The sequence below is a fragment of the Nicotiana tabacum genome, chromosome 10 (genome assembly GCF_000715075.1).
Source record: "Nicotiana tabacum cultivar K326 chromosome 10, ASM71507v2, whole genome shotgun sequence".
NCBI lineage: Eukaryota > Viridiplantae > Streptophyta > Magnoliopsida > Solanales > Solanaceae > Nicotiana > Nicotiana tabacum.
This window is the reverse complement of record NC_134089.1, coordinates 8,977,584-8,989,732: the sequence shown is the minus strand read 5'-3', so window position 1 is coordinate 8,989,732 and position 12,149 is coordinate 8,977,584. Positions and strand designations below refer to the sequence as shown.

General features: G+C 38.3%; 1 protein-coding gene across 1 annotated transcript; it reads right to left on the bottom strand.

The window, feature by feature from the left end:
- Positions 1-10,858: 10,858 nt before the first annotated feature.
- On the bottom strand, positions 10,859-11,747 carry LOC142164978 (uncharacterized). Its single transcript, XM_075223639.1, has 3 exons — positions 11,634-11,747; positions 11,279-11,517; positions 10,859-11,180 (listed from the first exon to the last, which is right to left on the bottom strand). Exons 1-3 carry the CDS (start codon positions 11,745-11,747, stop codon positions 10,859-10,861), a joined length of 675 nt encoding a protein of 224 aa, XP_075079740.1.
- Between the last annotated feature and the right edge of the window lie 402 nt (positions 11,748-12,149).

The following is a 12,149-nucleotide window of genomic DNA, read 5'->3' as shown; positions in this document are numbered from 1 at the left end:
GGAAAAAATAGAAAATTTGGATAATAAAGCACTATTTGTGAGCTTTGGAGCTTCTTACTTATTTTTTTTTTGGCAATCCGCTAGGAAAGCGCCTAGGGCTAAGTTTTTTATTAATAATGGAACAGTAAAATACAACAAATAGGAAAAGTACAAATAAGGGGGACAATAACACCGGTATTGTTACCCATATGCCTTGACTATATAATCACTCATCTGCGCCTCACACTACCTTATGATGACAGCCTCATGTAGAGGATTCATGGTGTAACTGTCGGCAACGTCTCACGAGGGCATATAATCTCATAACCGTGTGGATATTTTCCAAAGGCATAGGACCAAGGCAATACAAACCGGACTAAACCTTACCTTACTAATCCTATTGAGGCAAATAAAAAGCCTCGCTTATTAACAAGCATGTAAAAAGAAAGAACTGGAAAGAACCAAATATTTAATGATCATCACAGAGTTTATAACATACTCTATGATGATATTACAAATGAGTATACTAACATAATGGTAGAATAAAATGATGAAGGAATTAAAATGTTGTCCCTTCTTGTCCGAACTTGTAATTTCTTCAATTTGTAACTCTTTTTCATCACAATCCCAATTCTTCAAGATGTATTCAAAATTCATGATTTCTTTTTTGAACGATTGGACTTTGTTGATGTAGTTGGGGCGGCCTTCTTTTGTTTGGCAACTCTCATTGGAGGTCGCCTAACATTTAAAAAATCACTAACCTTGTCATCCCAACTATTCTTCCTTGTATGAGATTTGCAAATTTTTCCACTATGCATTGGTGATAAATCCCCTTTTCTTGCTGCCTCTTCTCTACACTGTTGTAACATTGCATCTTCTTCTCCTTGTTCAGAAAACTCTCTCCCTAAATTCACAGGTTGTGGTTCATTTTGAATCGTATCTAGTGACACCAAGGCAAATTCTCCAGTTGCCACCATTGCCTTACTTTGTTGTTGTCCAATGTGTTGTAATTTGTTGTTATTCCTACCTACAGGACCTGTGCTAGATGTAATAGGATTTACAGGTATGGAACTTACCATAGCTTCCAAAAGCTTTCTCTCCTCCTCTGAAATAACTGGTTTAGTGGTGACCAGTTGTTGCTGCCCAGTTTTTGCCCGATCAGTAGGATGTGCAGCTTTAACAGTCTGCCTTGTACCTGCTGTTGCAGCTTGAGTTGGACTTGTATTTGGGGAACAGCTCTTAGCACCTACAGTAAGCTGCTTGGAAGAAGTTGCTACATGTTGAGGCAAAATTCTAGCTGGGGCATTTTGAATTGTAGCACTAGGAGACATTCTGGGAACAAATGCAGGAGCATCGAGGTTTAATTTGCTTGTGGGGACTGCTGCAATTTTCCCATGAGACTTTGACTTAACTAGAGAGTCAAGCTCCTCACCTGCACTCTCCTGATCCACCTCCTCGTCACCTTCTTCAGCTGAGTATCCTGCAAAACCATCGCCCCAATCCTCCTCTTCATCTTCGTCTCGTTGATCTTGCCACAGTTTGGATGTAATAGCCTTAAGCCTCACGTTTGTTTGTATAACCTCGTTGTTATTCCCCGTTGACAACATAAACTGCCTAGATTCACCTTCTAATTCCCCAAACGACTCCGCAGATTGAGAAGGGATATCATATACGGAGGTGTTCAAAGTGACCACAGGTTGTTTCACAACAGTAGAATTTTTTATCATTTTATTCTGAGCATCTTTGATGATTTGTTCTACTTGAGGCTTGGAAAAATGCATTGTAGGTGCATTTGAACTGTGTGCCTCTGCCTTTTGCTTATCAACACGAAAAATGTCCTTCGAAATAGTGAGATGATCACCTATGTTCTTGGAATTTTGCTGCTGTGTGATACTGCATAAAGGTTGTGGTTGCCCATTTTTTGGAGTTGTGTTCATCATCATAGCTGATTGGGCATTCTCTACCATTTTAGCTAGCTCTGTATTGGAAATGTACATTGTTGTTGTAGGATCATCATGTACTTGACTTGCCTCAACAATGTGATTTTTATCTGTTGCAATCCCAAGTCGATCATTTAAACCTGTGTCACCCTGCACCAGTTGCAATATATTCCTAGCTTCCTTCTCACCTTGCTCATGGACATTGAGCAAAGCATCAAAAGAGTTAGAACACTTGAAAGTTTCTGCTGCCCTTTCCAGTATTTTATTCATATCATGCTCACCCTCATTGACCAAAGCATCAAAAGAGTTTGATACTCCAATTACTTGTGATGGTACAATCTGATTTTGAAAAGCAGCTTGCTTCTTGCTAGGTGATGTATTGACCATTGTCCAGTTGTTGCTCTTAGTAGCTACTTTGCTTGGAGTTGTATCAGATTTCCTTGGTTCACCAGGTGCCTCAGTAGGTTATTTCTCCTTTATATCTGTTATCTTCTCCTTCTCAACTACATATTGCTGTACATTACCTTCTCCAATTCTTTCCTTTTGCACACCTTGAAATTTACATATTTGTGCAGCAGATACTTCCAGTTGCCCTGCTCTTTTACCATTTGGATCAATATATGCTCGATTAGCTGTATGAGTCAAACCAGAAGCATTTTTCCATTCCCTAGTATTGGGTAGCAAAACTCCAGATGAATTGTCCATTTTGGCAAACGTTGCTTCTGTACCATTTGCCCACTCCAAACTATCACCAATTACAACAGGAGCTTTGAAACCTCCTGCTGGACAACCGCTACTTGTGTAACCTATAGGGCGTTACCAGCAGAACCTTGAATAGCAGCATGTTTTTTATCCTTTCCAAGTTGCAACACTGCACCATCTCGATCCTCATTAGTCTTTTTCTGTTCCATAACTGAAATTAGGTCGATCAATAAGAGTTGCAGCAGTAGAAACATGTAGCTCATCATAGGCCTGCCCCACAAGATTAATCGCCAAAGCTGGACCTTTATCATTCACTGCTCGATCAATGTTCAAGTTACCAGTTCGATTTTCCATTGCTGTTTGCACCTCTTGCTGCTCGACCACAGTTGTCTTTGCTATATTATCTACTATTTTTTCAGCCCTTTTTGCATTAAGATAGTCTCTAGCATCCCCTTCTAATTTGTCAAGATTACACGGCCCTTCAACTTCAACAATTGGTGCAGCTTCTTCATTACTTTTCTCGATATTCCAACGGCATGATTTTACATCATGTCCTTGGTGTTTACATCATGTACAAAATTTAGGGAGATTATCATATACGATCTGCTGGTAATGTTCAACTAACCTTCCAGAAATTGTATCCACAATATTTATCCTAACTCGCTTAGGATGTTTGTCCAGCAGCTCAAGTAGCACCTTCACTCTCGCCGTACTTGGTCGTGTTCTATCTTGAGTCGCTTTGTCCATTGCTAATGGCTTTCCCACTACTGAGGCTATGGATAATAAGGACTTTTTTGCGAAGAAATTTGCAGGCAAATCTAGTAACGAAATTTATACCACTGCTCTTGACGTTTCTTTGCGAGGATTAAATCCTATCGTCCACGGGAAAGTTCTATAATAGAATTCTTCACCTTTTGCTGTAATATAACCAGTAGTTCTCGACAAAACTTGGACAAAATCATCAAAAAGATCAAACCTTACCAAGATATGCCGATATTGTAGTTGCCCAACATTACAATATCCTTTCACGCTAAATTGCTTTGGAATAGCTTGTCGCAACTCATGAAGATCTGGTTTCCCATACGAGAATTTTAGAATTACTGCTTGATGCAGTCCTTCTTCAATGGTGAATGAGTTAACCTCTTCAATGGTGAATTCAACAGTTGGTTCTCCATGAATAACAGTAACTGAACATAACTCAATTTTCGATTTAGATGCGTCAGATTTGTGACCAGCAATTCTTTCAGCATATGTTTGTTTTGGATTGTGTTTAACAATTGTTTCCTTTGGATTTTGACTGGACTCTCCCACAACATGGAGTTGGGGAGAGATGAAGGCATCCATGGCTGCTCAAAATACAAAACCTGTGTGCTACAGTAACCTCTACATTAATTCGTAGATCTGGAACAATTGGTTGCGAGTTTGGAGATGAAATCAATTGGGGATTGTGCGCAAAGATTAGGAGCTTCTTTAGACACCAATTTTGTGAATTTTCAACGGTGGACACTGGAGTTATGGCCGGTGAACTGTTGCGTCGCTACTGTTCATCGTAGCTAGAGAGAGAAAGAAGAGAGAAGGGAGAGCATCTATCTCCTCTTTACATGAGCTTCTTACTTGAAACCTTGCGTTGCACGAGGGTTAGGAAATAAAATATATTTTCCAATATTATTGGGCAACAATAAGGGCGTTTTCTATTTTTTGGCCAATCACAAATATTACTCTTTGGATTACTCAATCAGCGCAGCTTTCCCAAGTTTAAATTGTTACAACTTGGTCCAACCAAGATCCTGCATCTGGATTGATCCCTCCTCATGATTAAAGTAAATTGGTGTTTATTTTTCATTAGTTAGAAATGTGATATGAGTACAGGATAGGAGACGAACTCCTTGCTTTGCTTTTTTATTTTATTTATTTTACGCATTTGTTTGTGATTATTCTTTTTTAATATTTACTAACCTAACTCTGCTCCAAAGTAAGATTTAGTTAATTTAACTACTGAAATTTTGACATAGCAAGATAATATTTGCCTACTTTTAGAGCCTCCAACAGATTTTATAATATAAACACATCATTGTTTTAAAGCTTTTCGAAAGTTTATGTAAATATATCAATAACATGTACCGACCGTTTTGAGTCTTTGCACTTTGATCGCCAGTTCTCGGGCATGACTTGCCCCGTGTGATGTATTATGACTTATGTAAATCGTTGGTTTTGGTTTTCAGGGTAATCGGAATGAATTTGGAAGAAAACAGTTCTCAATTGAAGCTTGAATTTGAAAGGTTTGACCAAGATTTAACTTGTTTTTATAAGATCTCTGATCGGAATTTTTATGATTTGGTCAGCTCCGCTAGGTGATTTGGGACTTAGGAGCATGATCGAAATGCATTTTGGAAGTCCGTGGAAAGTTTAGGCTTGAATTGACGAAATTGAGATTTCGGTGTTTCCCGGTTGATAGGTGAGATTTTGATATAGAGGTCGGAATGAAATTCTGAAAATTTCTGTAGCTCCATCGTGTCATCTGTGACGTGTGTGCAAAATTTCAGGTCATTCGGACGTGGTTTGGTTGGGTTTTTGATCAAAAACGGAATTTGGAAGTTCTTGAAATTCTTAGGCTTGAATCCGATGTGATTTTGGTGTTTTGATATTGTTTTGAGCATTCCGAAGGTTGGAACAAGTTTTAATGATGTTATTGGATGTGTTGGCATGTTTGGTTGAGGTCCCGAGGGTCTCGGGTGAGTTTCGGTGGTTAATCAGACCATTTTGAAGTTGGAAAAATTGTAGATTTTGAGTTCCAATAGTTGCAGACATTTTGGTCTTCATGTTCGCGAGAGGACCCTTGTGTTCGCGAAGAGTCTGCTGAGGGAGTGAAAGTTTAGCCTTCGCGTTCGCGAGGCAGGTAACACATTCGCGAAGGGCTGTGAGTTTGTTCACCACGTTCGAGAAGAAGGATTTTATGCCTGGGCAGAATGTTTTAAAAAGGCTATTCCGCGATTTTGAGGCTAAGAACCTCCATTGTTGAGCGATTTGGAGCTTGGGAGAGCTAATTGAATAGGAAATTCAAGAATAATTCTTGGAGGTAAGATTTTCGAACTTAAAACTCGATTCTTGTGTCCACCTAATTAATCATGGAATTAAGCCTAAAATTGAGGAATTAGGGCTTGAATTTGGAAAGTGTAAATTTGGGATTTGAGGGGCCATTTGATATCCGATTTTGATGTTCTTGTATGTATAGACTCGTGAGAGGACGAGGTTTCCATTAATGTTGATTTTATCAGATTCTGAGACGTGGGCCCGGAGGCCGGGTTTGAGCAATTTGGGGATTTTGATGCTAAATTGGATACTTTCGAGTGGGTTTCATCCCCTTAGCATATTTTAATGATTATGTACTGATTGTGGGTAGATTTGGAGCCTCCGGAGATCGATTCATGTGGGCGAGGCATCACGGGCTAGAGTTTGGACCGAATCGAGGTGAGTAATGATTGTAAATGATCTTCTGAGGGTTTGAAACCCCAGATTGCACATCATAGCGCTATATTGAGGTGAGGCACATGCTTGATGACGAGCGTGGGGTCGTGTACTATTGGGGATTGTGACTTGGTCCGTCCCGGTTGATGATTTTACCGCGTATTTGATTGAAAACTATTTGATATCATCACTATTTGGGTTGAATGCCATATTTGGGCCTAGTGCTAGCTATTTGAACCCTTCGGGAATTTTTGTTGATATTTTCTCACTATTTTGACTTTATATTTGAGATCAGTCATGTTATTTTCCACTATTTTCAAAACTCAGCCAAGTTTATTTTGCTTTAACACTTGAAATGCTATTTCAAATAATATTTTGGGCTGAGCATTATGTTCTACTATTTTTCCCGAGTGGCTTATGTCATTTTGACTTAGTAAGGCCGAGGGCCTGTATTGTGAGGATATTTTTGGATCGGGCTGCACGCCGTAGCAGTGAGATACTGATTTGACTATGAGGCCGAGGGCCTGAGATATGTACGCCACGAGGTGGCTTGTTGATTGATATGAGGCCGAGGGCCTAGATTTGAGGCCACAAGATGGCTTGATATTGTGCTTGGGCCGTAAGGGGCTCCTTCAAGAGTCTGTACACCCCCAGTGAGCGCGAGTACCCATTGTGATATCAGATATAGCCCGAGGGGCTGATATTGTTCTATGCGATAGCCCAAGGGGCAGGTATTGTTCTATGTAATTGCCCGAGGGGCTAGTACCGTTCTATGTGATTGCCCGAGGGGATGGTATTGTTCCGAGATATTGCCCGAGGGGCGGAGTTTTTGGCATTGAGTTCGAGGGGCGAACCTTTATGTGTTTATCTTTCACATTTACCGGTCATTTACCTGTTAAACTATGCTATTTGTGCCCGAGGGGCGGATTTTTGTGCTTATCTGCAGTAACTATTTTGCATTCATTTGCGTAGCTGTTGGAAAAGTCATTTTCAAAGAAGTCTAAACTGAGCTAAGATGTTTTAAGGGATTTTTACAGCTTCACTACATTCTTACTAGTTTTTGAAATGCTTCTATACAACATCTTGATATGCTTTATGTGATTTCTTACCATTCAGACTTTAGTTATGATTATTACTCACTGAGTTGGAGTACTCACTTTACTCCCTGCACCTTGTATGCAGATTCAGGTATTTATACACCCGGTAGAGGGTTTTGGCTGATCGGAGGCAGAGGCATCAGAGTTTAGCAAGGTAGCTACCGGCGTTCGCAGCACTGCCTTTCTCTCTCTTTATTTCACTAGTCTGTATTTATACACTTCAGACTTTCAGTTGTATTTATACCCTAGTAGATACTCGTGACTTGTGACACCCTGGTTAGGGCTGTGTCGGGCTGTATTTCCGCTACTTATTATCATTAAATCATATTTAGACTGATTTTATATTGTTTAACTGTTTTAAAAAGTGAATTGGGTCTGATTTGCTGGCTATGTCTTCACGAGAGGTACCATCACGACCGGGTTCGGGGTTAGGATCGTGACACTTCAATATTTATGTTAGGGGCTTTTAAAAATAATTGTGCTAGATAACAGTTACTGGGTTCCCGGGAACCCATACCCCCAGGGGCGAAGCCACACTTAAGTTAGGGTGGTCAATTGCCATCATTGTCGGAAAATTACACTGCGTATATACGTAAAATATTCAATTTTAGAGGTACATAATATATATTGAACACCCTTTGTTGGAATTTTTTTACTTTATTTCAAATTTAAACACCCTCGACAAAAGCATTGAGGATGATATATTTTGGGTGTAGGAGTAGAATAGAGATATGCCAACAGTCTTGGGTGGGTGCATGGTACACGATGCGTGGATGCATGTTCCTCTAGGGCTTAGCCTCGTTTTTTATATCATATGTTCTTTTGTTTTTTGCATGACATGATTTGTGTATATGGTCAACTCGAGGCCATGTGCATTGGTACGTGTAACACGGTTGCTTGTGTTGCTAAAAATTTTCATTAGTCATTGTCTATGTCGCTGGCCTACATAGTTGAGCATGGCCTATGTCCTTGTCCTATGTCTTCAGGTGTGACCAATGATGTTGGACTATGTCGCTGGGGCCAGTTAATGTTTATGGCTCGTACCAAGGCACTTGAAGGTTACTGCCCGTAGTCGGTGTATGGTGCCTAGGGGGCAAGTCAGCATGTAGTGTGGGACATGGAAGCCTACACGACTGTTACGTTCTATATTAATGGCATTTCCCAAACCACATTTCACTCGGATATTCGTTTACCTATGTCTTTTTGTATTTTTCTTATTTCTCAGAGATCTAGCGAGATAAAGAGATGCAAGATGGTTTTACTATGTCAATATTGAGAAAACGTTTATGTTTTCCTGTTCAATTTGTTCCCCTTATTGAGCAACCTCTGATCATATGGTGAGTTATATACCAAGCCTACTATGGCCGAGCGCCTATGAGCGTGCCTACTTCAGATTCTACCAAGAAGACCAATGTCTACTCCTACCTTCCTCCTTTGTTGTATTACCTCTCATTAAATACAAGGGTAGTTAAGTAAATTGAAAAAAATAACTAATAAAACAAAAACAAAGAGTATGTAATTAGGCTTTAACCCATCAACAACGTGTTAGGTCTTTAGTAGAAAAAAAAAACAAATGTTAAAGGGATTTTGTGGGAAGGGAGTGCAGCACTTATGCTGTGGCTAAACAACCGCTATAGAAGGGGAAAAAAATAGATGTAGAGAAAAAAAAAGAGAGGAGAAAAAGAAAGAGGTTGGAACCAAGCTTTAAAAAATAGGTAACAAAGTATTCTTACAAATTTTATTCTACTGACATGACTTTATACATATTGTCATGGGTTGAGTTAAAGGGTAATAACAATGATTTAGATATAGAAGTATCAATTTACTTAAATATGTGAATATTAATAAACTAGAATCAGATTTCATTTGAGATAGGCTAAGTAAGAAAAAAGGTCAAATTGGATCAACTATATATTTTAAAAGTTTGGGTGAGCAGACAAGATGCTAAGTTAATTTTTCTATTTGTACTCCTTTAATTCTATTAAGAAGATATGGGGATGTAAACTCAATACTATTATTTCCTCCATGTTTCCAATATACTTAGAAAAGAAGTTTGAAGTAAGGTTTGCGAATAGAAAATGCATTCGTACATAGATGTTTATTTAGATGAATGAATTGTGGTGGTAACATTAGACTTATATCGATTTATAGATTTACATTCAAGTTGATCATTTGGATCGATAAGAAGTCGAGCTTTGGCTAGTTGGCTTCTAGAGGTAAGTAGTAATCTTACCGCAATTTGTGTTTTCATAACCTGTATGGTTTATACATTATTTTGAAAATAAAATATGTTACCGAATGTTTGAAATTGCATGTGGGACAAGTCCTTTACTTGATATGATACTGAATAATTTACTTGAGATGTTTACAATTATTTAAAATGTTCTTACTATTACTCCCTTCGTTCCAATTTATGTGAACCTGTTTGACTGGGCACGGAGTTTAAGAAAAAAATGAAGACTTTTAGAATTTGTGATCCTAAACAAGACCAAATGGGCCCCAAAGTATTTGTGTGGTTATAAAAGCTTCTCATTAAGGGTAAAGTTGTAAGTTTAAGCTAAATTGTTACCAAATTTAGAAAGGGTTTATTCTTTTTGGAACGGACCAAAAAGGAAATAGGTTCATATAAATTGGAACAGATGGAGTACTAAACATGTTTTATTACTGCTTGAGATATGATTACCTTTACCGAAATGAGATTACATGATTTAATAAGAATTGAAATGCCTTGTACTATAGTGAAATACTTTCATATGAATATGTACTGTTTACAAAGAAAAGTATAAATGAGAGGACACTTTGAAGGATCTCGTAGTTAACGACGGGTTCGTTAGACCTGGTACACCTTGTATTTACCGATTATCGAGTACAGTTAGAGCCCTCGCTAGTGGGAAGGTAGAACTAGCATACAATTACAGTTTTCCCTCGAGTAGGGACCTATAGTCATATTTGACTCCTTGTACGAAGGGGTCCACACAGTGGTACAGATTACATGATCCTTTCTTGGAAACCTCCCAAAAATAAAGATATGCTATGAGATAGTGCTTATCGTGTTTATTACCGAATTGTTCAATTGATTTTGTTATACGAAACACATGATGAGACTAATTATTGTTTATTATTTCTGAAAGGGCATTCTTATGATATTTTCTATATAATATACTAGCATGGTTTCTGACTTTTCCCCAATTAAAATTGGTTGTGGTTAAGTATTATTACTCACTGAGCTAGCGACTTACTCCCAGGTTTTTTTTACAGAGACAGCAGTCGACGCGAGCGAGGATTTCGTTAATTAGGGTATACGAGTTGATAGTTCCTGGTGATCCCCTCACTTCTTCACATGGATGAAGAGTTTACTTATTTGTTATCGTCTTTTCTTATTATCTCATAGAGTCGCTACATGGTCATTCTTTTGCTATTATAGACTTATGATGAGTATTGCACTTTCTTATCGAATTGGGAGATAAACTAGTATTTGTGGCTGTTATTGGGTGGATTATAATGGTTGAGACTTATTTTGGTTAATGGATAAATTTATTGTTGGTTGGATTGATATTAGGATATTTGGTTATTGATTTTGCGACAGGAATATTTTTTGGATAGTCCAAAAACAGAGAAACCTCTGTTCGTTTTTTCTGTAAAATATCAATGAGGCTTATTTAGGGGCACTTGCTCCTAAGCGCTGGTCATGATCCTAAATTGGGCCGTGACATTTGTACTCCAAAAGAATCTAGCAAAGAGCTTGTGAAGATGTTTCAGGATGTTTTTAGGTGGATCAAGAACTGATAACATATGTACTGGCATGCTTTGCAACACACTAGAGATGAGTGTCGCTTTTTCACCAAATGAAAGCAACTTCCCTTTACATGAATGCAATTTAGCCTTTACCTTATTGATAAGATCATCATAGTAGTCATTCCTCCTTCTACTGTAGAAGATAGGACAACCAAGGTATGTAAAGGGAAATTTACCTTTTGCAAATCCAGTAATGTCCCTACTGCATGAAATAACCCATGTGCCACTTTAGAGTGTATATAGTAGGAGCTCTTAGCTTTATTGATTATTTGACCCGATACCTTCTTATAGTTTTCCAACACTTCCATAATCTTGCTCAATGATGGAGGATGAACAGAAGCAAATATTATGGTATCATTATCATAAGTTAAGTGATTCAAAGGATCAGACCACTTAGGCATCCCAAATCCAACAAAAGATTTATCTTCAAAGAGCTTGTTCAATGATCTAGATAGTACCTCAGCTGATAGTATGAACAAGGCTGGAGATAGTTCATCCCCTTCCTTCACACCCCTTGTAGACTTGAAGAACCCTAAGGACTGCCCATTCACTAATACTGAATACCAATTATTTGATCACAAATTCACACCATGTTGATGAAGTGTTCTGAGAAGCCCATCTTCCTTAGAAAATATAACAAATATTTTTAGGAGACCTTGTCATAGGCCTTAGCTATGTCAAGTTTAATAACCACATTTGCTGGCTTACCTCTCAATCTTATATCAATCACAATTTCTTGAGTGAGTAATATGTTATCACATATACTCATCCCCTTCAAAAATCCAGATTGATTTGGAGATATTAAGGTAGGCAGAAATCTCTCCAATCTACCATGTACATTCCAGACATGACCTTGTTGATGAAGTTACTCAAGCTAATAGGTCAGAAAAGGTCTCCACTCTAGGTTTCTTTGGCAGCAACACTAAATTTGTGTAAGTGATGGATTTAGGCAATGCAGCTCCTCCATAGAAGTGTCGTACCTTGTTGTATATGTCAACACCAATAACATCCCAGCATGTTTGATAGAATAGGCCAGTAAATCTATCATAACCACTAGCACTTTGATAAGTTGGTATTTTACCAACTTATCTTGTCTTTAAACCTATATTTTTGCTATGTTCGAGTGATAAAATAATGTATTTAATGTCATTTACTTCTATTTTATCGGTTG

Bases quoted from the DNA above. Each gene is read 5' to 3' on its own strand.
- LOC142164978 (XM_075223639.1), bottom strand. From the start codon at position 11,747: ATGAGTATATGTGATAACATATTACTCACTCAAGAAATTGTGATTGAT. The intron at 11,518-11,633 runs GTCTCCTAAAAA...GTGAATGGGCAG, and splicing joins TAGCTAAGGCCTATGACAAG to TCCTTAGGGTTCTTCAAGTC. The intron at 11,181-11,278 runs GTTGGAAAACTA...TATTTCATGCAG, and splicing joins TTGAGCAAGATTATGGAAGT to TAGGGACATTACTGGATTTG.